A 27184-nucleotide genomic window follows, 5' to 3' on the forward strand; every position below is an offset into this window, starting at 1 on the left:
ACGTAACAGGGCATTTTGGGACTGTGTCTACAGTCATAATGTAACAGGGCATTTTGGGACTGTGTCTACAGTCATAACGTAACAGGGCATTTTGGGACTGTGTCTACAGTCATAACGTAACAGGGCATTTTGGGACTGTGTCTACAGTCATAACGTAACAGGGCATTTTGGGACTGTGTCTACAGTCATAACGTAACAGGGCATTTTGGGAGCAACAGTTTGGACCCTTTTCCTTTAGTCTGAACTGTTTGTTCAGTGCAGCGGTCCAGGACATTTCCCTGGATGTTCCTCTGCCTGTATTGTTACACGTTAAAGCACAAAGAGCCTATATGTTACCATGTTACCAACCCCTCCAATCCAGCTCCATGAGAGGTTTGAGCAGCTGAAGAGGATGCATCAGGAGGAGAAGAGGAATCTGGAGGAGAAGAGGAGCGATCTGGAGGAGGATATGAACGACTTCAACAGGAGGAAGGTGGCAGCTGAGACGCTGATGGGTCAGTCTCTACAGGGATCCTCACAACCATTCAGAAAGGACAAGAAGAAGTAAGTATTTTCTGTCTGTCTGTCTGTCTGTCTGTCTGTCTGTCTGTCTCTCTCTCTCTCTCTCTCTCTCTCTCTCTCTCTCTCTCTCCCTGTGTCTCTCTCTGTCTCTCTGTCTGTCGGTCTCTCTCTGTCTCTCTGTCTGTCTGTGTGTCGGTCTCTCTCTCTGTCTGTCTGTCTGTCTGTCGGTCTCTCTTTGTCTGTCTGTCTCTGTCTCTCTGTCTCTCTCTCTGTCTGTCTCTCTCTCTGTCGCTCTCTCTGTCTGTCTGTCGGTCTCTCTCTGTCTCTCTCTCTTTCTCTCTCTCTCTCTTTCTCTCTCTGTCTCTCTCTGTCTCTCTATGTCTCTCTCTCTGTCTCTCTCTCTGTCTGTCTGTCGGTCTCTCTCTCTCTCTCTCTCTCTCTCTCTTTGTCTGTCTATCGGTCTCTCTCTTTGTCTGTCTGTCTCTGTCTCTATGTCTCTCTCTCTGTCTCTCTTTCTGTCTCTCTCTGTCTCTCTCTCTGTCGCTCTCTCTGTCTGTCTGTCGGTCTCTCTCTGTCGGTCTCTCTCTGTCTCTCTCTCTCTCTCTCTCTCTCTGTCTCTCCCTTTGTCTGTCTGTTCAACTGATCAAACGCTATAGTAGCAGACACTACAGCCCTGAAGCTCTGGCCTAGTGTTCTGCTTGTCTCTATGGGACTGTCACTCGCACAGTTGCAGTCAGGAAGTGACTAATTATATAGCATTACAGTGCCAGGAGACATCTTGGCTTGGAAACTGTGATACGGGGGACGGATTGAGTCTGACATTGTTTTCCCAGACAGTGGAGGAGGTCACAGTTTGCCCTGTCACCGCCTGATTGCCTGATGCTTGTGGTTCTGCAACACACACACACACACACACACACACACACACACACACACACACACACACACACACACACACACACACACACACATACAAACACACACACACACACACACACACATACAAACACAATAACACACACACACTACACACCACCACCACCAGACCACCACCAGACCAGTCTCTGCATAGCGCGACCTGTCAGTCTCGATATCCGCTAGGCTGGGTCACTGATGTTTAGCTACACACAATATCAATTGATAGGGTAACACTAGTCTTCTCTCATAGCCTCAGTGTATGATAACACAAATCTGACTAGACTGTGATAACACCAGTCATATGTAGCTAGTGTTATCACAGAGGCTGTGGACTGTATGTGTCATTCACTGTTTGGGTGCTACCAGAAACATAGACTTGTCTGTGGGTGATGCTTTGATGGTTCAGAGTTAGACATCTTAGATGGTAGCTATTCAGTTCTGAGTTAGACATCTTAGACGGTAGCCTATTCAGTTCAGTTAGACATCTTAGATGGTAGCTATTCAGTTCAGAGTTAGACATCTTAGATGGTAGCTATTCAGTTCAGAGTTAGACATCTTAGATGGTAGCCTATTCAGTTCAGTTAGACATCTTAGACGGTAGCTATTCAGTTCAGAGTTAGACATCTTAGACGGTAGCTATTCGGTTCAGAGTTAGACATCTTAGATGGTAGCTATTCAGTTCAGTTAGACATCTTAGATGGTAGCCTATTCAGTTCTGAGTTAGACATCTTAGATGGTAGCCTATTCAGTTCAGTTAGACATCTTAGATGGTAGCCTATTCAGTTCAGAGTTAGACATCTTAGATGGTAGCCTATTCAGTTCAGTTAGACATCTTAGATGGTAGCTATTCAGTTCAGAGTTAGACATCTTAGATGGTAGCCTATTCAGTTCTGAGTTAGACATCTTAGATGGTAGCCTATTCAGTTCAGAGTTAGACATCTTAGATGGTAGCCTATTCAGTTCTGAGTTAGACATCTTAGATGGTAGCCTATTCAGTTCAGTTAGACATCTTAGATGGTAGCCTATTCAGTTCAGAGTTAGACATCTTAGATGGTAGCCTATTCAGTTCAGTTAGACATCTTAGATGGTAGCTATTCAGTTCAGAGTTAGACATCTTAGATGGTAGCCTATTCAGTTCTGAGTTAGACATCTTAGATGGTAGCCTATTCAGTTCAGAGTTAGACATCTTAGATGGTAGCCTATTCAGTTCAGTTAGACATCTTAGACGGTAGCTATTCAGTTCAGAGTTAGACATCTTAGATGGTAGCCTATTCAGTTCTGAGTTAGACATCTTAGATGGTAGCCTATTCAGTTCAGAGTTAGACATCTTAGATGGTAGCCTATTCAGTTCAGTTAGACATCTTAGACGGTAGCTATTCAGTTCAGAGTTAGACATCTTAGATGGTAGCCTATTCAGTTCAGAGTTAGACATCTTAGATGGTAGCCTATTCAGTTCAGAGTTAGACATCTTAGATGGTAGCCTATTCAGTTCAGAGTTAGACATCTTAGATGGTAGCTATTCAGTTCAGTTAGACATCTTAGATGGTAGCCTATTCAGTTCAGTTAGACATCTTAGATGGTAGCTATTAAGTTCAGTTAGACATCTTAGATGGTAGCCTATTCAGTTCAGAGTTAGACATCTTGCATAAAGAATATCAGTGGTTACAAGCTTCCGTCTGTATTTCAATCCCAATGTCAATCTGTCTATTGTAATGGAATAATGATCTCTCTCCTCAGACCAAAGAGAGATCTGTTGGACATTTAACTTCATAGAGTCTCCATGACAGGAAATGTTAAGCAGCACACTGATGAGGAGGAGAAAGTGTGAGGAAATATAACTATTGACTATGACTCTGCTGACACCATAGACTTGGCTGATTCACCAAGTTAATGTGGAGGTTATAGTGCCCACTATTGGACAGTTCCCACATTTCACATTATAACCAGTTCATTTTATTCGTAGAGAGATGGTCCCTGTTTTCTTTCTTTGTGCGAAGATGGACAGATCATAAAACGGTTTGGTTCGATCTGTAAAACAGAAACATCCATAATGTTGAAATGATTGCGATCATTGTTAACACACTATTCTCAAATTATTTTTGTTTTTTTGCATACTATTTTCTTCTTTTGATTTTCTATATATATATATATATATATATATATATATGTTCCTTTTACCATATTTTGGCCATGTTTTCTTTATTTCAGTTGATTCGTGGCACCACAACAACACCAAGGCAACCAGGAATGTGTCTCTTCATCACCATGGAAACAAGGGACTTATTTTATCTTCACTTTTTTTTCACTTCAGGGACTATTTCATTCTCAAATTGTATGAATGGACCCCAATGACACTTCTTTGACACTACATGTGAGAGAGCGAGCGAGATAAATGCGTGTGATGATGATGCGTTGGCTGTGAGCCGCTCTGTATTCAAGGATCAGAAAGATGACCTTACACAGTGGACTTCACGCACCGTGTCCAAAATGGCCCCCTATTCCCTACAGTATACATGTCTTGTGGAGTCAGCACTGGAGATCAAAGAGTGCATCCCAAATGGCCCACTATTCCCTCTATAAGTGCACTACTTTTGATAAGTGCAAAGTAGTGCACTTATATAGGGAATAGGGTGTAATTCAGGGCGCAGGCTTTCTCTCCAGTGCTGACTCCACAAGACGTGGAAAAACAAAACCTGTGGACTCAGTTATGAAAACTTTTAGTGTACGTTGTTTTACGTTCCTGGTGTGAATGTGTCCATCTGAATCTACCATCTGAAACGCACATAGACATTAAAACCAGGAAAACGTAACGCATGTGTTATCCCCAGCAGAAACATGACTAGGACTGTTTTACTGTTGCTAGGAAGAAAGAATGTATAGTTCTATCTCGGTTTCCAAACTGCTTCTGAAACAGCAAGAGCTTGCCTTCCAGGCTAATATAGTTCTACCCATCATTGCGTCAAATATTGACTGTGAACTGTGAACTGTGTGTGTGTGTGTGTGTGTGTGTGTGTGTGTGTGTGTGTGTGTGTGTGTGTGTGTGTGTGTGTGTGTGTGTGTGTGTGTGTGTGTGTGTGTGTGTGTGTTAATTTGTATGTGTGTATTAATTAAGTGATAAGGCCAGAGAAGACCGTTTTTGGAGGATATATTTTACACAATGGGCTACCAACATATTAAAATAACGATTTACATATTTTCATTAAAAAAAAAGTGTATTTTGACGAATTCATTCATACTATTTCATCTTTCCACGAGATATAGTCCTGACACAAATTTAAGGTTGCTCCCCAATCCAGCTGATTGCTGGTCGTTCGTTCTATCGGTTTGGTTGCCAGAGATGCGACCCAGTCGTTAAGTCTTTTTGTTCTGTATCTATAGACCCAGTCGTTAAGTCTTTTTGTTCTGTATCTATAGACCCAGTCATTAAGTATGGACCCAGTCGTCCAGTATGTTATGATGCTGTAGCTAGGTAGATTCCAGTATGTTATGCTGTAGCTAGGTAGATTCCAGTATGTTATGCTGTAGCTAGGTAGATTCCAGTATGTTATGATGCTATAGCTAGGTAGATTCCAGTATGTTATGCTGTAGCTAGGTAGATTCCAGTATGTTATGCTGTAGCTAGGTAGATTCCAGTATGTTATGATGTAGCTAGGTAGATTCCAGTATGTTATGATGCTATAGCTAGGTAGATTCCAGTATGTTATGCTGTAGCTAGGTAGAGTCAAGTGTGTTATACTGTAGATAGGTAGAATCCAGTATGTTATACTGTAGCTAGGTAGAGTCCAGTATGTTATGATGATGTAGCTAGGTAGAGTCCAGTATGTTATGATGCTGTAGCTAGGTAGAGTCCAGTTTGTTATAGTGTAGCTAGGTAGAGTCCAGTATGTAATGATGCTGTAGCTAGGTAGAGTCCAGTATGTTATGATACTGTAGCTAGGTAGTGTCCCGTATGTTATACTGTAGCTAGGTAGAATCCAGTATGTTATGCTGTAGCTAGGTAGAGTCAAGTATGTTATGATGCTGTAGCTAGGTAGAGTCCAGTATGTTATGCTGTAGCTAGGTAGAGTCCAGTATGTTATGATACTGTAGCTAGGTAGTGTCCAGTATGTTATACGGTAGCTAGGTAGAGTCCAGTATGTTATGATACTGTAGCTAGGTAGAATCCAGTATGTTATAATGCTGTAGCTAGGTAGAATCCAGTATGTTGTACTGTAGCTAGGCAGAATCCAGTATGTTATACTGTAGCTAGGTAGAATCCAGTATGTTATACTGTAGCTAGGTAGAGTCCAGTATGTTATGATGCTGTAGCTAGGTAGAGTCCAGTATGTTATACTGTAGCTAGGTAGAATCCAGTATGTTATACTGTAGCTAGGTAGAGTCCAGTATGTTATGATGCTGTAGCTAGGTAGAGTCCAGTTTGTTATCATGCTGTAGCGTGGTAGAGTCCAGTATATTATGCTGTAGCTTGGTAGAGTCCAGTTTGTTATACAGTAGCTAGGTAGAATCCAGTATGTTATGCTGTAGCTTGGTAGAATCTAGTATGTTATGTTGTAGCTAGGTATAATCTAGTATGTTATGCTGTAGCTAGGTAGAGTCCAGTATGTTATACTGTAGCTAGGTAGAATCCAGTATGTTATACTGTAGCTAGGTAGAATCCAGTATATTATACTGTAGCTAGGTAGAGTCCAGTATGTTATGATGCTGTAGCTAGGTAGAGTCCAGTATGTTATACTGTAGCTAGGTATAATCTAGTATGTTATGCTGTAGCTAGGTAGAGTCCAATATGTTATGATGCTGTAGCTAGGTAGAGTCCAGTATGTTATGCTGTAGCTAGGTAGAATCTAGTATGTTATGCTGTAGCTAGGTAGAGTCCAGTATGTTATAATGCTGTAGCTAGGTAGAGTCCAGTATGTTATGCTGTAGCTAGGAATATTCCAGTATGTTATGATGCTGTAGCTAGGTAGATTCCAGTATGTTATGCTGTAGCTAGGTAGATTCCAGTATGTTATGATGCTGTAGCTAGGTAGATTCCAGTATGTTATGATGCTGTAGCTTGGTAGATTCCAGTATGTTATACTGTAGCTAGGTATAATCTAGTATGTTATGCTGTAGCTAGGTAGAGTCCAGTATGTTATGATGCTGTAGCTAGGTAGAGTCCAGTATGTTATGCTGTAGCTAGGTAGAATCTAGTATGTTATGCTGTAGCTAGGTAGAGTCCAGTATGTTATAATGCTGTAGCTAGGTAGAGTCCAGTATGTTATGCTGTAGCTAGGAAGATTCCAGTATGTTATGATGCTGTAGCTAGGTAGATTCCAGTATGTTATGATGCTGTAGCTTGGTAGATTCCAGTATGTTATACTGTAGCTAGGTATAATCTAGTATGTTATGCTGTAGCTAGGTAGAGTCCAGTATGTTATTATGCTGTAGCTAGGTAGAGTCCAGTATGTTATGCTGTCGCTAGGTAGAATCCTGTATGTTATACTGTAGCTAGGTAGAATCCAGTATGTTATACTGTAGATAGGTAGAGTCCAGTATGTTATGATGCTGTAGCTAGGTAGAGTCCAGTATGTTATGCTGTAGCTAGGTAGAGTCCAGTATGTTATGCTGTAGCTAGGTAGAGTCCAGTATGTTATGCTGTAGCTAGGTAGATTCCAGTATGTTATGATGCTGTAGCTAGGTAGATTCCAGTATATTATGATGCTGTAGCGAGGTAGAGTCCAGTATGTTATGCTGTAGCTAGGTAGATTCCAGTATGTTATGATACTGTTGCTAGGTAGATTCCAGTATGTTATGATGCTGTAGCTTGGTAGATTCCAGTATGTTATACTGTAGCTAGGTATAATCTAGTATGTTATGCTGTAGCTAGGTAGATTCCAGTATGTTATTATGCTGTAGCTAGGTAGAGTCCAGTATGTTATGATGCTGTAGCTATGTAGAGTCCAGTATGTTATGCTGTAGCTAGGTAGAGTCCAGTATGTTATGCTGTAGCTAGGTAGAGTCCAGTATGTTATGCTGTAGCTAGGTAGAGTGCAGTATGTTATGCTGTAGCTAGGTAGAGTCCAGTATGTTATGCTGTAGCTATGTAGAGTCCAGTATGTTATGCTGTAGCTATGTAGAGTCCAGTATGTTATGCTGTAGCTAGGTAGAGTCCAGTATGTTATGCTGTAGCTAGGTAGAGTCCAGTATGTTATGATGCTGTAGCTAGGTAGAATCCTGTATGTTATGCTGTAGCTAGGTAGAATCCAGTATGTTATACTGTAGATAGGTAGAGTCCAGTATGTTATGATGCTGTAGCTAGGTAGAGTCCAGTATGTTATGCTGTAGCTAGGTAGAGTCCAGTATGTTATGATGCTGTAGCTAGGTAGAGTCCAGTATGTTATGCTGTAGCTAGGTAGATTCCAGTATGTTATGATGCTGTAGCTAGGTAGATTCCAGTATATTATGATGCTGTAGCGAGGTAGAGTCCAGTATGTTATACTGTAGCTAGGTAGATTCCAGTATGTTATGATGCTGTTCCTAGGTAGAGTCCAGTATGTTATGCTGTAGCTAGGTCGAGTACAGTATGTTATGCTGTAGCTAGGTAGAGTACAGTATGTTATGCTGTAGCTAGGTAGAGTCCAGTATGTTATGCTGTAGCTAGGTAGAGTCCAGTATGTTATGCTGTAGCTAGGTAGATTCCAGTATGTTATGATGCTGTAGCTAGGTAGATTCCAGTATATTATGATGCTGTAGCGAGGTAGAGTCCAGTATGTTATGCTGTAGCTAGGTAGATTCCAGTATGTTATGATACTGTTGCTAGGTAGATTCCAGTATGTTATGATGCTGTAGCTTGGTAGATTCCAGTATGTTATACTGTAGCTAGGTAGATTCCAGTATGTTATGATGCTGTTCCTAGGTAGAGTCCAGTATGTTATGCTGTAGCTAGGTCGAGTACAGTATGTTATGCTGTAGCTAGGTAGAGTACAGTATGTTATGCTGTAGCTAGGTAGAGTCCAGTATGTTATGCTGTAGCTAGGTAGAGTCCAGTATGTTATGCTGTAGCTAGGTAGAGTGCAGTATGTTATGCTGTAGCTAGGTAGAGTCCAGTATGTTATGCTGTAGCTATGTAGAGTCCAGTATGTTATGCTGTAGCTAGGTAGAGTCCAGTATGTTATGCTGTAGCTAGGAAGATTCCAGTATGTTATGATGCTGTAGCTAGGTAGATTCCAGTATGTTATGATGCTGTAGCTTGGTAGATTCCAGTATGTTATACTGTAGCTAGGTATAATCTAGTATGTTATGCTGTAGCTAGGTAGAGTCCAGTATGTTATTATGCTGTAGCTAGGTAGAGTCCAGTATGTTATGATGCTGTAGCTAGGTAGAATCCTGTATGTTATACTGTAGCTAGGTAGAATCCAGTATGTTATACTGTAGCTAGGTAGAGTCCAGTATGTTATGATGCTGTAGCTAGGTAGAGTCCAGTATGTTATGCTGTAGCTAGGTAGAGTCCAGTATGTTATGATGCTGTAGCTAGGTAGAGTCCAGTATGTTATGCTGTAGCTAGGTAGATTCCAGTATGTTATGATGCTGTAGCTAGGTAGATTCCAGTATATTATGATGCTGTAGCGAGGTAGAGTCCAGTATGTTATGCTGTAGCTAGGTAGATTCCAGTATGTTATGATACTGTTGCTAGGTAGATTCCAGTATGTTATGATGCTGTATCTTGGTAGATTCCAGTATGTTATACTGTAGCTAGGTATAATCTAGTATGTTATGCTGTAGCTAGGTAGATTCCAGTATGTTATGATGCTGTTCCTAGGTAGAGTCCAGTATGTTATGCTGTAGCTAGGTCGAGTACAGTATGTTATGCTGTAGCTAGGTAGAGTACAGTATGTTATGATGCTGTTGCTAGGTAGATTCCAGTATGTTATGATGCTGTAGTGAGGTAGAAGTCAAGTATTATCTATTATAATAATAATAATAATAATGTATTATATTTCTATAGCGCTTTTCATAGAATCTCAAAGCACTGCAAGTGCAGAAAAACAAGCAAGCAATGTAACATAACACGTTAACCAATAAAGAGTCTCTGAAAGCTGTATCCTCTGAAAATAGAGAAGGTCAGTTCAGAGACAGGGTCAGTTCAGAGACAGGGTCAGTTCAGAGACAGGGTCAGTTCAGAGACAGGGTCAGTTCAGAGACAAGGTCAGTTCAGAGACAGGGTCAGTTCAGAGACAGGGTCAGTTCAGAGACAGGGTCAGTTCAGAGACAGGGTCAGTTCAGAGACAAGGTCAGTTCAGAGACAAGGTCAGTTCAGAGACAGGGTCAGTTCAGAGAGAAGGTCAGTTCAGGGTTTGAGCAGAGAGAACTGGTCAGAGGATGGTAGAGGATGGTGATGGAGTCTGCTGATGATCTTGTAGTGGGAAAGTCTGGGAACCAGCCGGAGTCTTACAGCCACTGCTGAATTTCTCCTCTTCCACTCTGTGTAACACTGATGCCTCAGCAGCTCTGGGCGCCAGAAAGCTCACCACACAAAGTTCAAGAATAAGTAGCCAGTCGTCCTCACTAGAAGCCCTCCGCACTGCTGTATTCCTCTCTGTTATTCCTCTCACACCACTCCTCAAATTATATTCTTAGTTGATCAGGAATTAGCAGCCAAAGAAAAAAGCTTGTACTGCGTCCAGATGCATAATTCAAATAAAAAACATTAGCCATTTAGCTAGCTAGCCAAGACAAAAAATGTTAACCTGTCAGTCAATCCGCAAAGCCATGGCTCAAAAACACCAGTTTGTCACGTCTGTTGAAATGATCGGATCAAGGTGCAGCGTGGGTAGGCATACGTTTTACTTTTATTTAAATGACACAGAAAAAACAAAACAAATTATGAACGTAAAGCTACAGGCAGTACAGCCCACAACTACACACAAACATAGTCAATATCCCACAAACTAAAGGTGGGAAAAAGGCTGCCTAAGTATGATCCCCAATCAGAGACAACGATAGACAGCTGCCTCTGATTGGGATCTAAACCCGGCCAACAAAGAAATAGAAAAACTAGAATGCCCACCCAAATCACACCCAAACCGACCTAACCAAATAGAGAAATAAAAAGGCTCTCTAAGGTCAGGGCGTGACACAGCTATAAAAACTCAATGTTATCAAAAACAAAAGAGATGATTTAAAAAATCAACAATTAAAAACACCTACAAAACAACTAAATATGTACACATTTACAGGAGCTCTGTGCTTAGGCTGCTAATAGGGCACCATGGCAACTAAACTCAGCAAAAAAAGAAACGTCCCTTTTTCAGGACCCTGTCTTTCAAAGATGATTCGTAAAAATCCAAATAGCTTCACAGATCTTCATTGTAAAGGGTTTAAACACTGTTTCCCATACTGACTCTGAAAAACACCAAAAGAAAGATTGCCCAGGGTTCCTGCTCATCTGCGTGAACGTGCCTTAGGCATGCTGCAAGGAGGCATGAGGACTGCATATGTGGACAGGGCAATAAATTGCAATGTCCGTCCATCACACCTGCGGGACAGGTACAGGATGGCAACAACAACTGCCCGAGTTACACCAGGAATGCACATTCCCTCCATCAGTGCTCAGACTGTCCGCAATAGGCTGAGAGAGGCTGGACTGAGGGCTTGTAGGCCTGTTGTAACGCAGGTCCTCACCAGACATCACCGGCAACAACGTTGCCTATGGGCACAAACCCACCATCGCTGGACAAGACAGGACTGGCAAAAAGTGCTCTTCACTGACGAGTCGTGGTTTTGTCTCACCAGGGGTGATGGTCGGATTCGCATTTATCATCGAAGGAGTGACCGTTACACCAAGGCCTGTACTCTGGAGCGGGAGCGATTTGGAGGTGGAGGGTCCGTCATGGTCTGGGGCGGTGTGTCATAGCATCATCGGACTGAGCTTGTTGTCATTGCAGGCAATCTCAACACTGTGCATTACAGGGAAGACATCCTCTTCCCTGATATGGTACCCTTCCTGCAGGCTCATCCTGACATGACGCTCCAGCATGACAATGCCACCTGCCATACTGCTTGTTCTGTGCGTGATTTCCGGCAAGACAGGAAAGTCATTGTTCTGCCATGGCCAGCGAAGAGCCCGGATCTCAATCCCATTGAGCACGTCTGGGACCTGTTGGATCAGAGGGTGAGGGCTAGGGCCATTCTCCCCAGAAATGTCCGGGAACTTGCAGGTGCCTTGGTGGAAGAGTGGGGTAACATCTCACAGCAAGAACTGGCAAATCGGGTGCAGTCCATGAGGAGGAGAAGCACTGCAGTACTTAATGCAGCTGGTGGCCACACCAGATACTGACTGTTACTTTTGATTTTGACCCTCCCTTTGTTCAGGGACACATTATTCCATTTCTGTTAGTCACATGTCTGTGGAACTTGTTCAGTTTATGTCTCAGTTGTTGAATCTTGTCATGTTCATACAAATATTTACCCGTGTTAAGTTTGCTGAAAATAAACTCAGTTGACAGTGAGAGGACGTTTCTTTTTTTAATACAATGCAATAAGGGTGAAAGCGACCATTCTATACAATTGAATTCAATATGTAAAGGTAAAAAGTTGAGAGGAGATATGGTTTCCAGAGCTGAAGGACATGCCTCTGACTGCTAGTGTTACATCTCTGAATGTTACTGTTAAAGGGAAGGAGAAGACCTCTGTATGCCTTTTCATTCCAATCAAGAAGTTAAAGGGAATTCACTTGGGACGTGAATGCATTGTTCTGGGACTTCGGAAGGCGAATCATGGTTTTATCAATGCTGTGTATTTGCAGCCTATAATGAATGTATAGATACAATTCATGAGTTTTTACCAGCCACACTGATCTCTTACCTGTGCTTTACTTCTCTGTCCTCTGTATCACTTACCTGTGCTCTACTTCTCTGTCCTCTGTATCACTTACCTGTGCTCTACTTCTCTGTCCTCTGTATCACTTGGCTGACAACTCAAACTGAATTATTCTGCTGCTCTATCGTTCGCTACGTACTTCAGTCAGAGACTGACATCATTTAAGTCCTTTGTGGCAATGTCAAAATGAGGGGTGTTGTACAAAACGTAGTCATCGAAGATTGGATCATTGATAACCAATCAATGTATCAAAGCCAATGACACATTTTCAAAACAACGTTTTACCCACGTGTGTTCTGGCCCTGGCCCAACACATCGGTCTCTGGGACCAATCAGACGGCCTAGAATTGATTTTCTTTCTAGAAATCGTCAGATCCAGACTCATTGCGGAGAAGAATCTAATGTCTGTGGGTATGGCTTAGCATTTGGCCAGAGCAAGGAGTTTGGGTAACCAGGCAACTGCATTGCATGAAATGATGCAACCATATCCTATAGCAACAGGCTTTAAAGTAGGGCATCTTAAAATACCCAAGACCTGGTTGACTGTGGTGTTTGTGGGTCATGAATGTTGTTTCCCAACCCTGCATATCCTCCAACCATGACTTTGCTCTGAATGTTTTATTTTAGCCTGAGTGCTAGTGTGTTTGTGCTATCATGCCTACTCCAGCATGTATGGCTTGACAAGAGCACAAACAGATCTGTGACCAGGCTAGTTTTTTTTTATTTCTCCAGTAAGCCTGGGTTATCTGAGTTTACATTGGGGAGATTGTTTTATTGTTCCTAGGCAATGAATCAATGAATAGAGAGTATTGTCATAGTTTTAACCTGTTTCAGTCAAGGGTTAACGTATGTAATAAACAGTTCATCTAGGTATTGGCATGTGTAAAATACTGGTCATCAAAATATAACTTACTTATAGACTCCTTTATTCACATAATCTTCATCTTCATGTCCATAAATGTACAGTACTCAATGCCCAGTGAGTAGAGGTTTACAGATAAGTAGTTTTATGTTCATGACTTTCCTGGGCATGCAGTATGTATACTCTTGTAGGCTAGCCTGCCTCCTTGTCTCCTGTTCAAATCAATGACCTGAGCTTTTTTTCTTTTCTTTTCATAGCTTCTTTAGTCTTCCGTCTGCGTGCTCCCTAACATCAGGAAGGAATTTAAATTAGAAGACTGACTTTCTACCACGCCGAAAGGATGGCTGTTCTAATCTTCCCCGATTTGACTATTAACAATCTATTGAGCTTACTATTTTTTTACAGCGTGATTCAAAGCTTCATTTTTGTAAAAAAAAAAAATCCCTGTAGGTCCCAAATGGCACCCTATTCCCTATGTAGTGCACTACTTTTGATCTAAGCCCCTGGTCAAAAGTAGTGCACTACATAGGGAATAGAGTGGCATTTAGGACGGACCCCTTGCTGTGATGTGCTCATAATTCCTGAACTCTTCAAGTGATGTTCCTACCAATACCTGGTCCTGGAGTCTTCAATACAGTACAGGCCAAGCTCAACATAATATTAAACACGTTCTCTAATACTTAGAAAGTATACAGGCTATCTATAGGGCTATAAAGTAGTGCACTATATAGGGAATAGGGTTCCACTTTGGATGCAAACTTGGTTCATAAAAATAAAAGCTGATGCTCTAAAGCTGTCAAACTCAACTTTGTATCCCTGCATCCATGAATAAACTGAATATTCCTCATTTAATTATATGGCGTAAATGGATTAGTAACTGAAATATAGACACTGAGTGTAAAGATTATAACCTCATGTAGTGTAATATAATATTAACTCTTGCAGAATTATGAATTTCTTGCAGTGAAATTATACAACAAATGTTAATTTTGGCTGGGAAACATGAGTGGAGAAAAATAATTCATTTTTTTCAGCATTTCTTGAGAAAATGCAAATGCACATGTGAAGCATTATCTTTGATTATCTTTGTGTGATGCATTATCTTTGACACTGTTATTCAAGCAGACAGTATTTCAACCGCATCAAACATGCACCCAAGTCGAACTGAAGTCTTAACAGAAACTTGTTTCATCGTTTTCTCAGGTTTTCATTTCCTTAAAACCCTTCAAACTGATTACATGTTTTGGACATTTTTCACAAGACCAAGCTTTCCACTGTTTTGGAATTATTGCGTTTTCTCCCCGGTCCCTAAACGAGAAACAACTTTGCAGGTGTTAATTTGAATGCATTCGTAGCCTAATCTTTCTATCGATGTAAAATATTATTCTGGTGATGTCACTACTTTATTTAGTTTTCTGGGGCAATAAATTATGAGAGAAGTTTATAGTTTGCATGAATCAAACTATAGTTGACAAATTAATGGTCTACCAAATGTAGGAAATTATAAGCAGAAATGTTTCTAAATTAGGGGTGAAAGTAGCCAGTAGTAAATGAATTACAGCTCAGTTACTATTGAATTACTGGGCAGGTAGCCTACCTTTTTTAAGTGATTTGTTTGACAGTCAAGATGAAAACATCACACAATACTCATGATAGGCGAAACTGAGCCTGCGTAGACCGCAAAAAAACAACAGTGAACGGGATGAGATGTTATCATGCCACAGTATCCCGTCTAACGTCGTCATATCGAATGGCGTGTGAAATCTTTGTGGGGCAAGCTAGTCGAGCCACTACGCCACACAAACACAACACTAAACAATACATTCATTGCATTATAACGGTGACAAACGGTGCCCACAAACTGTTAGGGCCTACATAAAGCTGTGCCAACAGCAGAGTCCCAACACTTTATCACTGCTACACCTGGCTATCAGTGGAGCCTTGTCTGGCAGCGATACAGTTAAGTCAGCCTCATTTACTGCCTTTTAAAATGAAACATAGCTGATATGGCTGACTTGCTTAGACAAATGTGGTTTCTACTGAACTGGGTCGCAATTGAGATGTACAAACTATGGCATAAGGGGACGACAAGCGGATAAGAGGCAATCCATAATTTGGATTACGAGATTGATGAGCGAGCTAGGACTGTCTAGTCAATATAACTACTTGTTCAGCACTTTTGAAATGTACAGTGACAGAATTCAGAACATGGGCCGTTCTCCCTGTACACCAAGTCAGAACCGTAGAACAAATAAAATGTCCCATAAACAGACAATGAAAACTCTTAAAATATTCAATGACTACATTTCTCTTAAACAGGTTATAGGCTACATGTGCACCACCAAGTCAGAACAGTAGGCAAAATTAATAAGGGTAAACAGACCAAATAATTAGGGTGAGGCACATGGGCTACTAAAAGTTTACTTACACAACATACACTTATGTATACTGTAGCTAAGAAAGTAATCCTATCTCCCTGGCATATTACATAATTTATGCAGCAGTGTACAATACATTTCTGGACTCACCATGTTGTGTTGTGCCCACTTGAACAAGAAGGTGGTGCGGTAGTCCTTCGTGGGCAAATTTTGTCATTCTCCTCCCAGGTGGCGCAGTGGTTAAGTGGTACTGCAGCGCCAGATCTTCCACCAGAGACTCTGGGTTTGCGCCCAGGCTCTGTCGTAACCGGCCGCAACCGGGAGGTCCGTGGGGCGACGCACAATTGGCCCAGCGTCGTCCGGGTTAGGGAGGGTTTGGCCGGTAGGGATGTCCTTGTCTCATCGCGTACCAGCGACTCCTGTGGCGGGCCGGGCGCAGTGCACACTAACCAAGGTTGCCAGGTACACCGTGTTTCCTCCGACACATTGGTGCGGCTGGCTTCCGGGTTGGATGCGTGCTGTGTTAAGAAGCAGTGCGGCTTGGTTGGGTTGTGTATCGGAGGACGCATGACTTTCAACCTTCGTCTCTCCCGAGCCCATATGGGAGTTGTAGCGATGAGACAAGATAGTAGCTACTAAACAATTGGATACCACGAAAATGGGGGAGAAAAAGGGGTATAAAAAAAGTGTCATTCTCTGGACTAATGGCGCTTTCAAGACAACTGTGAAAAAAACAAGGTTGAATCATGATGACGTTAGTGATCTTTAGGTCGTAGCTCTAGAAAGAGGCCAAAGTTCACACGTACACTTCGGAGTTGGATGACCGTTCAAAACATATTTTCCCAGTCCAAGTTCGTTTTTTCAGAGTTCCCAGACAGGATGGCCAGTGTTGAATGTTTATCATTTTTAACTTGAACAAGAGATCCTTAAACCCAGACTTTGGACCACACACCCACTCCACTGAATAGCAGGCTAGTGATTGCTGTGCTGTGCTTGCAGTTAGCCACTGATTCCTTCCAAACCACTCATTGTTGAATTTGTAATTTCCAACTTGTTGTGTAATTTTTAATTTTATGACATTTTGGATTATTTTTTATTTAACCTTTATTTAACTAGGCAAGTCAGTTAAAAACAAATGATTATTTACAATGACAGCCTACCAAAAGGCAAAAGGCCTCCTGCGGAACAGGGGCTGGGATTTTAAAAAATATATATAAATATGGAACAAAAAACACACATCACGACAAGAGAGACAACACAACACTACATAAAGAGAGACCTAAGACAACAACATAGCAAGGCAGCAACACATGACCACACAGTATGGTAGCAACACAACATGGTAGCAGCACAAAACATGGTACAAACATAATTGGGCATAGACAACAGCACAAAGGGCAAGAAGGTAGATGTTTATGTCCAATGGTCGATGAGCACTGATACGTTTTATCTTCATTATTTCTCTTCATATGACAAGGATTAAAAAGGATTTACCACTAGATTGTCGACTTGATTCATGATGATGACTGCCAGCTAAGATTTTGAAGTCCAATCAAAGCTACTGTAAATATAACGTGATTTGACGTCATTTTATTTGTGGCCAATGACCTCGAGCCTTCTTGGAAGGGCACTTCTTATGTAAGTCTATGGCAGCACCCAAGGGGCTTGAATTTTCAAGCTCTACCCTTAGATTTGGCGGTAACATAGTGTCCCCATGAGTGACAGAACACTGAGCCAATCACGGCGCAACTAGAGAACATTACCCACCCCTACACTCTGTATTTTCCGCTGGCTGCCCCACCACCACAGAAAGCACTGAGCTAGGCTGACACACCTGCATTTTGGAGCTGCCTTACTCAACAAAGCAAAAAAGAGGCTTATGTGGCTTTATTGACTCAATTATAAAAATAAAAATAAATGTTGTTTACATTGTTTGCAAACTGATATGTGACCGGTATTAATTCAAAAAAAACATGCAAAACAGGCAACCCAAATAAATTTAGGGCTCAAAGCGCCACCTGCCTTGAATGACGGGTCGCCACTGATCATATCCCATGCATCTTATCCAGGTTTATCAGAACCGGGTTACAAGCTTTTTCGGGTTATTATAAATGAGATATGATGTTTATATGCGTCAACTCAAAAACAGAATACTTGAGTATCCTGAATAATAACGGGATATTGGTGTGCATGTAAACGTGATCATTATTGTTCCCCCTTTAATCAGGGACTGATTTAGACCTGGGCCACCAGGTGTGTGCAATTAATTATTAGGTAGAACAGAAAACCCGCAGGCGCTGGACCTCGTTGAATGCCCTGCTCTACAGCATGCTTCTCTGCATGGCATTTTACAGATGGATTTAAATAAGCATTAGACAACTAGCCTGGGTGCCAGTCTTTTTCTATTCTAGAAAGCAGTTGGCAAGAGAGCAGAAGCAGACTGGCACCCAGGCTATAATATAACAATATTCAGATTAAAAGCCCCCAGAGGTTATAAATTAATTTAATTAACGAATGTGCTTTCCTTGCTGTTGTCTAGGTCAGCCCCCCCCCCCCCCCCCCAGGTTACTGTTCTAATTAGGGTTGCAACTTTCTCTTGGGACAGGGGGGGACATTACAAAATGAGGCAACGGTATGCTTTAGGACCATGCGGACGCCTCTGAGCGGTCGGGTCGGCTGTTTGGAGTGTATATCCGACTGGATAACAAAAATTATAATTATGTCCCCCCCCACTTCTAAAACCAAAGTTGCGCCCCTGGTTCTATTTATTGCCTTTGACTAGTAACTTGTCTTATTACACTGTGAAATTGTAATGTATGAGTTTCATTAAGGGTGCTGCAACCTGTATGAAGTTATTAGGGTTGTCTATTTATAAGGAATAAGAACTTGATTTAACATACTGACTTTGTGGATCCCCCCCCCCCCCCCCCCCCCATATGATCTATGGATTAGTATGCCTACTTTTAAATAATAATGTGATTTGTGGGGTGGTGTTAACAGTTGGGAATGTATCATTTGATGGCTATAGATGAGTCATTAAGGTGGATTGTTGAATTTGTCTGAAATTGAGAACAATACGAGACACTAAAACTACTGAAAAATATTAATATTATCCTGAAGTGTCCAAGAGTTTATCTATAATACCTTAAAATATGTTATCTTATAAAAGTTATTGATTATACCCTATCTTGTATAGATTCGTTTTTGCTCGTTATGAATAAAAAATACTTTGAAAAATGGTCTTCTCCTCTCTTTTATTCAATGTTAATTAATACATTCTGACAGCTATGAACTTTTTTGTTTTGTTTTACCTCTTCTCGTGTCCATACAGGCTAATAGGGTGTCAGAGCGAGCCACTGCACACTCTCCCTGGAGCCCCTGGCTTTCTAGAATGTTCCAGAGTCCAGACCAATGACTGATTGGTCCAGACACAGAGCTACTGGTTTCCAGTTACCAAATAGACTTAGTTTTGAATTGTTGGTTATACATTCATTGTGAAAATGTTATAGATTAAAGCCAATCTGAAAATGGTTGTTTGGACATATATGCGTAATGGTTCATCAATCATTTAAATGCATTGGATTTATGGAAACTCAATTTATAACAGTAGTTTGACACAGTACATGTATATGCCTAATTATTCTGGAGATGCCGTTTACATTGGTCAACCAAAAACTGTCTGCAACTGTTCAAAACTGTTCATCGTGTCCACAATATGGCACAATAAAGATCCTGGAGATTGAACAGTGCGTTCGATTGGAACTCTGCATTCCATGGTGCCGGGGTCGTTCTTTCTCTAAAGGAGGAATCTCACCATGATAACATAACCCCACCCAGTACTGGGAAGGGCGTGACTTTCTTGCTGATTGATGGGTTTGTATCGAATGAAACCTGAGAAGTAGGGAGTGTCGTTTCAACATTGGCCAATTAGACCTTGCTATTTTTGGGCATGGTCTGGACTAGTACTAAAAGGCTGAAAACCCCTTTCCTTTTGCCTTACGCCAAGGGTAAGGGGTGTGTATAGGAGGAAAAGTTACGTTTGCTTACAGCTTTCTGATTGAAAGTACATACTGTCATCTTAACCTTTCTTTTCCTGAAACTATATATTTAATCTGCTTGTGTTACTGTCCACTGCAACAACCAACGCTCCTCATCATATCAAAGACAAGGTAAGAGCCCTGCCTTTTCACCATTATACCTACTTCTTTGGTGTCCAACTTCTAAGTACAGTGTTAAACCATCTCGTTGTCTAGCCATATTGTTTCAACGATATCCTACATGTTCGTTTAGTTATTTTGTAACCTCGACGGCCTACCGGTGTTTGTTTTTTGCCATGGCCTGCTGTTTACTTGCTGTGCTTTCAACTCTTAAACCCGCCTGTTGTGTAAATAATATTTATTTTTACATGAAAATATAACACTAACATCAATGTAGAAAAGTATTATTTGGGAGGAGAACCGTTTACGTTGTAGTGTTAGCCTCGTTTAAGTGACGGTGTTTCGTATTCTCCATTGGTCTCTAGGAGCAGGGAACATGTCGTGACACATCACGCAGACCTCGTTGCCTATGTAATGACGTACTGGCGTATGGGGCCTTCACATTTCGCACTAATTAGAAACTAGTAGTTTTTATAGTTTAAATAATACTGGTTTATTGTCCATTTTTGAACTGTAGTGATAATGGTTTACACACAGATATCATTATAACCTTTTTGGGTGGGTGTATGTGAACTTTTTGACATGTCCAGACATGCCCCCATGCAGTATTAAATTGCGACCCCTATAGTAGGATTCCGACCAGTTCAATCCAGTTAAATGACAAGAGATCGTGGTGACAGGGACCAGTAGTGAATAATGACTATATAATAATCTAACGTTAGCTAGATCCGGGGGCTTCAATCTTATCTTGCCCAGGGACCCTTTCCCAGGTAAACCAGTGACCCCCCCCCCCTCCCCAATAAGTATTATCAGGTGAGTTGTCATGGCAAGGTGAAGTAATCAACATTTTAGTTTGAAATGATTTTGACCTCCACTTTTATATAATTGGAAGATGAAGTGTAAACTCTCTAACAGCGTATTAGCTCAAAATGTAACATATTTTCGATAAGAGCAAGCTGTTTAGCTGGTCAAACAACGGTTAAGCATGTGTTGGCAAAAAAATGAATGTCCAAGCCCAGAAAGTTTAGCAGGAGACAGCGGTTTCCGCACCGGTAGTCGCTGGTGTTTTTCCCGTTTTAATGTCACGTGCACAAGTACAGTGAAATGCCTTGTGACCTCTAACCCCAACAATGCAGTAATCAATAACACATTTATTACTAAAAATAAACCAAAAACGCACGAGATATAAAAATGAGAAGAACACGATTAAGTAAGCATACTAGAAACAGGGTCCGTTCCGGTGCCATATTTGCATTGTGCAGGGATACTGGCTCGACATTAGTTTATAGCAAATTATTGCGCGTTTGTATGTGTTGTAGTATCAGTGTGCGTATGGCCCTGTGAGTGTTCATGGAGACAGTGCAAAAATAGCCAGTGTCGCCATTTAGTTAGCTATTTAGCAGTTTTATGGCATGGTGATAGACGCTGTTCAGGAGCCTGTTGGTGTCAGACTTGATCAATTTGCAGAGAGCCGCCCCGCCCCCCGTAGCGCCATGCGATCGAGGGCGGTACCTATTGCCATACCAAGCAGTGATGCAGTCAGTCAAGATCTTGTCATTGATACAGCTGTTGGAACTTTTTGAGGATTTGAGGGGCCATGCCAAACCTTTTCTAAGCTAGATACTCCAATGAGTGTCATTTGATCAATATTAGGAGTTGTGAAATAAAGTTAATAGAACAATATATTTGGCTAACTGTAGGTGTAATGAAACGTTTGTTTCTAGCTAAATATATTTATATATTTTTTATTTCCCACTTTAAAAAATTATATTTTGGCAAATCCCCGTTGAATATTCCTGATCTAGATTAATGGATCAAGGAACATTGCTACTCTTTCCTAGTAGAGACAGTCTTGGACAATAACATCTCCTAAATATTATGTAACATGTTTCCAAAGTACCAGTATCATTGTGATGCATACTGCCAGAACATCCCCAAACGGGTTTTAAATTCATCTCAAATAAATGCATAATCATCAAGTTGATATCAAATGTTACACTCAATACCATTCCTCTTGGGGCGGCAGGGTAGCCTAGTGGTTAGTTAGAGCGTTGGACTAGTAACCGGAAGGTTGCAAGTTCAAACCCCTGAGCCGACAAGGTACAAATCTGTCTCTCTGCCCCTGAACAGACTGTTCCTAGAGCGTCATTGAAAATAAGAATTTGTTCTTAACTGACTTGCCTGGTTAAATAAAGGTAAAATAAAAAAATGAGTCACCATTCCATTGGTGTAATATCTTAATTCAAGAGAATTGATTACCATACATTCTGTCCCCCTTTCATCAACAGTACTCATGAAGTTAATTTTAAACATTATATAATCAATTTCCATGAATTAATAATGCAATACATTATTAATACATTCTCTCCCTCTCAATAGATGCTTCCCACAGTGACTGGACCAGGGGCTCTGCCCTTTGCCGTGCAGTTGAAGGCTCTGACTGACCAGGAGTTCAGGTACCAGCCCAAGCTGAGCGGGCTGAGGATCATTGAGACGGCCCATGACAACGGCCTGAGGATGACCGCCCGGCTCAGGGAGTACGAGGTGAAGGACCTCCTGTCTCTGACCAGGTTCTTTGGCTTCAGTGCAGAGACCTTCTCCCTGGCCGTCAACCTGCTGGACCGCTTCCTCGCTGTCATGAAGGTAAGACCTCGACATCAGACGGGGTTTGATTAGAATCTATTAAAATTTGTCTTTAGTTCATTTGGTTTTAGCGTGAGCAATACAGACAGGGAAACAAATGACTGTTATTAGATGTGCAAGGACTGTAAAATCACTCAATTAGGTACATTAAGTAATATCAGAATGTTCTACATCGCTTCACTGTAAAAAAATATTTAACCCCAAAATCGATTAAATTATATTCAATATCGATCAGTGTGACCATTAACTTCAACCATTTGGTAAATAACATTCTTCTCCCATTCCCAGATCCAGCCGAAGCATCTGTCATGCGTGGGCCTCTCCTGTTTCTACATTGCTGTGAAGACCTCGGAGGAGGGGAAGAATGTCCCCATGGCCAACGAGCTGATCCGGATCAGCCAGAACCGATTCACTGTGTCTGACATGATGAGGATGGAGAAGATCATTCTGGAGAAGCTCTACTGGAAGGTCAAAGCCCCCACGGCCCTCCACTTCCTCAGGCTGTTTTACAGCTGTATCCAGGACACGCTTGAAGATGGCTGGTACGTTGACTGTAGGCTTGGCCGGTATACCGTGTATGTACCAGGGGTGTCAAACATGCGGCACGCGGGCCGGATCCTGCATGGGGGGGGGGTCCATAACAGGTGTGTCCAATCCGACAGGTGGCTTGAGAAAAGAACCAAAGGAACAAACTCGGTATACTTTAAAACGACTCAAATCGACTGACTAAATGATAATGACCTATATTCTTAGTTTCCTGACTGTCCAGTTTGTTAATCACCACATTTTAGTGCGGCCCTCTGGATTTCATGGAAGACCGACTGTTTATTCAGTCATCTTGTGCACTAGGTTAATAGATAAAGTCCCTTTTGCATGATTTGTTCATTATGAAGCCGTTCCACGAAGCAGCTGATTGGGCCTCTGATGGCTTGTGCTCTTTAAAAGTAGTCTGGATAATGGGGATTTGAATAACGTTGATGTTTTTATCTTAAACTCAGTTTCATACATATGGACATTTCTTTAGGTCTTATGCTTTATAAAACATCTTGAACAAAACATTATTAAAACATTTTCTCTCCATAGCAAGGAGATCCTGAACATTGAGAGACTAGAAGCCCAGCTGAAAGCCTGCCATTGCTCTTTCACTTTCTCCAAAGTCAAGGTAAGATACTGTAGTTCTGTGTATCAAAACAAATCTATTTTGGTCTCATTTAGAGTCTCTCAATACTATGTGTATGTAGCTAGTTCATGTTGTGACATTGGCTCTAGGTCTATTTTGGGCAGGGCACTTGGGAATCGGGTGGGGGTTGATGTGTTTTGAGTGTGGGTGGAAAAAGAAACTCAAAATAGTTTCAAACCAACTAAAATGTTGATGTATACAAATATCCCTCTTAATGTGTAGCTTTCACGCCAACCTAATGTCTCTCCTTCTCTCCCTCTACCCCTCTTTCCTTCTCGCTCTACCCCTCCCCCCTCTCACTCTACCCCCCTCTCCACAGCCCTCTCTGCTTGCCCTGTCCTTGTTGGCCCTGGAGCTTCAGGAGCAGCATGACCATGAGCACGTAGACAAGCTGCTCAACGCCTTCAAGTCTCTCCAGCAGCAACTCACTGTGAGCGTTTACTGTCATGTCTAGCCAGATAGCCTGGTCTCAGCTGTTTGTACTGTCTTGTTCCTATGTCATCACACCAAACATTGGGCATAGGAGTTGGCAAGAGAGTACAAACAGATCTGGGACTCGGGCTACCACCCAGTGTCATATCACTCCCCAAACATGTCTGTTGTAACCAGAACACTAACCGGGGTCTTGTTCATTAGGGCATACAACGGAAAACGTTTGAAATGTTTTGCAACGGAAAACGAGAGAAAAGACACGCTCAAAGAAAATGAGTTTCTTATTGGACAAGTCCCAAGGTAGTTTCTCCCTGTTTTTGAGTGTTTTTGTTTCCCAGTTTGGTGCCTAATGAACACAACCCAGCAATGGAAGGTGTTTACACTGGGGCTGTGTCTCAAATGGCAACCTATGGGGTCTGGTCAAAAGTAGTGCACTACAGGAAGTAAGGGTCCGTTTGAGACACAAGCCACTGTTAGCTGTGAGGTGGAGGGTTTAGCCACTGTTAGCTGTGAGGTGGAGGGTTTAGCCACTGTTAGCTGTGAGGTGGAGGGTTTAGCCACTGTTAGCTGTGAGGTGGAGGGTTTAGCCACTGTTAGCTGTGAGGTGGAGGGTTTAGCCACTGTTAGCTGTGAGGTGGAGGGTTTAGCCACTGTTAGCTGTGAGGTGGAGGGTTTAGCCACTGTTAGCTGTGAGGTGGAGGGTTTAGCCACTGTTAGCTGTGAGGTGGAGGGTTTAGCCACTGTTAGCTGTGAGGTGGAGGGTTTAGCCACTGTTAGCTGTGAGGTGGAGGGTTTAGCCACTGTTAGCTGTGAGGTGGAGGGTTTAGCCACTGTTAGCTGTGAGGTGGCGGGTTTAGCCACTGTTAGCTGTGAGGTGGAGGGTTTAGCCACTGTGAGGTGGAGGGTTTAGCCGCTGAGGTGGAGCCCCAACGGCCTGTTGCCCAACGGATTGCCTAATGTTGCGGGATCATGGAAAATTTAGTCAAGTCGATGATTAATCAAGACTCTGGGGAGACGTTGAGTTTGCTCTTTGGCATTGGGAACCCTGTGATGTTTTGAATGATGGAGAGAATAAATGCGCAAACAGACCAGCAGCAGGCACTAACACTCTGATTGGCAGGTTTTTAAATAAATGAATACTCTGATGTGCTGTGTAATTATTTTTCTTGTTTCCTCAGGTCCGAGAAGGAGACCTGGTTATCGTGACAGAGTTGGTTATGAAGTGTCTCATTGAGTATTCAACCACCAGGGTCTCCAGGCCCAACAGCCAGAGGCTTCGTTGGATACTCTCTGGCAGAACGCAACGCACGTTGAAACACAGCTACTACAAGATCGCCCATATGCCCACAATCCCCGAGTCCGCCTACTGAACCCTGGGGCTGGGTGACCACCGATACAAAAGTAGGAGTACACCGATGCAAAAGGAGAAGTAGGCTACCACCTCTTCTCCCCTAAAAACATGTTTTGTTTTTCAGTTTCATGGAAAAATGGCACAAAAAACCCCCCCCCAAAAAAACAACTTCCTGTACTCTACTTTTGCTACATGGTCACCCACCTCCACTAACCCATTTCCCTTACAGAACTGCATTATGGATGATGTAGTTCTTTAAGGGGAAAAACCTGTTACCTTTTTCTTTTTTCTCCTGTTTTTTCCTGTTCTTTTTGAATAAGCTCACTATTTATTAGCCTACATCTGCTTCATTGACTAAGGCTGCATCTGAAACGGCACCCTATTCCCTAGATAGTGCACTACTTTTGATAAGGTTGGATCGCTCCTTATAGGGAATAGGGTGCCATTGAGAAGGCACGCCAAGGGAGTAATGCCCGGTCAAGAGTGGGTTTATCCGCTGCCACCTAGCGAAGGTTTAAATCCTTCCTGGTTGAAATGCTTGCACGCGTGTATACAGTATGTTCTTATCTGAATCAGTACCAACATGAATACTCTGCATAGTATTCTATCGTGGTTGCTGGTTTTTAAGCAATGAAGTATAGAACCACCTAGGTCCTCAGTCCACTATGTGGAAGAGGAGGGAGAAGGGTTTTGTGAAAATGCAAAAACAATGGAACCAAGAAATCGGACCCAAAACCCTTAACTTCCACCCTAGGTTGACCAACTGGCCTAAAAATGCACACTCCTCTACCCAAGGTGATGAAAAATATTTTATTTTGAAACGTTTTTGTTGTTGTACTTGTGAGGGTGTTTTTGTTGCGGTTTCCCCAGCAACGATCCTGCACATGTATTGGTTTTCGCTTGCAGGATAGCATGCTCTTGGAGCTGAAACGGTCTGTGGATGACGCCCCCCCCATTATCTACTGTGACATCGATATAACTAACAATGGTTACAGATTAACACGATCACTATTACAAAATGTGATGTTGAATTATCTTGATTTGTGGCAAAAAACGTAGCCTTTTAGAGAACAACCACTCACAATGAATTTATTGTATTATGCTAAAAATGCACTAAGTCACTTAGATAAGCACAGTTGATATAGGAAATGAAGTAAGTTTGATCTGCATTTACTAAAGTATTTGATGTGCTGAGGCCATAGCCAACCACAATTTGAGCTTAGTATTTTGTTAAGAATTTGAAATAAAGTTGATGTTCTGGAATTTGAAAACTTTGCCTAAAAAAAAAACAGTTGTAACTAAATCTGTTTAACCCATGTGTTTGGACCTTTCAATAAAACCATATTGAAAAGCTGTGTGGTTGCACTGTCTTCAATGTTTTGAAACCACACGTCCATAAAGACCACGTTTCAACGATTTCCATACCGACAGCTAGTTAACTGAATTATGGCTTTGAAGTCTGCTATGACAAAGGTTTGGCTGAATAAAAACACAGGCTCAGAGAAAAGGCAGGATGTAGGGTTGTATATTATTACGGCTTATAGTTCAGTTTCAAAGGACTGACTATTCTAATTGTTTCAGAACACATTGTCCATTTGCCCAAAGCAACTGCTCTTCCTTTGCTGCATTCATAACCAAGAGGGAAGGTGGTAATTACAAGTTGTGAAATTGAAACTTATCAGTTGGATGCATTCACATGCTTTGAATGTTTGAGAAATGCCAATTGGTGAACAAGCTGCACCAACTATAAACTGAAGGTACAGCTGTCATGCTTGTGAACAAATTAGTGTTTTAAAGCTATACTAATAGTTTGCATTTAAGTGTTTTTGTTACGTTTTAACTGCTGAAAATGCTGTTGAGGTCATTTCATTAGTCTGTGACGGATATACTATAAGTCCTACAACT

At 41.8% G+C, this 27184-nt stretch overlaps 2 protein-coding genes across 4 annotated transcripts in view; both read left to right on the forward strand.

Annotated features, from left to right (window-relative positions):
• LOC110487785 (septin-8-A) overlaps positions 1-15073 on the forward strand; it is a 32097-nt gene extending 17024 nt beyond the window's left edge. The window contains exons 9-10 of one of the 2 annotated variants that reach the window (XM_036943376.1): positions 362-543; positions 13396-15073. In XM_036943376.1, the coding sequence (XP_036799271.1) occupies positions 362-543; positions 13396-13450 (237 nt within the window). In that variant the 3' untranslated portion in view covers positions 13451-15073. Of the gene's footprint in view, positions 1-361; positions 544-3627; positions 4644-13395 lie in introns of those variants that run through there. The other variant, XM_036943377.1, reaches the window with a different exon arrangement.
• Positions 15074-19434: 4361 nt separating this feature from the next.
• On the forward strand, positions 19435-26634 carry LOC110489167 (cyclin-G1). Of its 2 annotated transcripts, XM_021561779.2 has the most exons (7): positions 19435-19685; positions 22053-22316; positions 22605-22858; positions 23400-23478; positions 23816-23926; positions 24133-24228; positions 25107-26634. In XM_021561779.2, the coding sequence occupies exons 2-6, from the start codon at positions 22053-22055 to the stop codon at positions 24202-24204; spliced, it is 780 nt and encodes a 259-aa protein (XP_021417454.2). In that variant the 5' UTR covers positions 19435-19685; the 3' UTR covers positions 24205-24228; positions 25107-26634. The 2 variants fall into 2 exon arrangements, with proteins under 2 accessions (XP_021417454.2, XP_021417453.2); XM_021561778.2 differs by lacking the exon at positions 24133-24228.
• The last annotated feature ends 550 nt before the right edge of the window (positions 26635-27184 follow it).

Source organism: Oncorhynchus mykiss, chromosome 14 (genome assembly GCF_013265735.2).
Source record: "Oncorhynchus mykiss isolate Arlee chromosome 14, USDA_OmykA_1.1, whole genome shotgun sequence".
NCBI classification, from domain to species: domain Eukaryota; kingdom Metazoa; phylum Chordata; class Actinopteri; order Salmoniformes; family Salmonidae; genus Oncorhynchus; species Oncorhynchus mykiss.

Bases quoted from the DNA above. Each gene is read 5' to 3' on its own strand.
- LOC110489167 (XM_021561778.2), top strand. From the start codon at position 22,053: ATGCTTCCCACAGTGACTGGACCAGGGGCTCTGCCCTTTGCCGTGCAG. The intron at 22,859-23,399 runs GTACGTTGACTG...TTCTCTCCATAG, and splicing joins GACACGCTTGAAGATGGCTG to CAAGGAGATCCTGAACATTG. The intron at 23,479-23,815 runs GTAAGATACTGT...CCCTCTCCACAG, and splicing joins TCACTTTCTCCAAAGTCAAG to CCCTCTCTGCTTGCCCTGTC.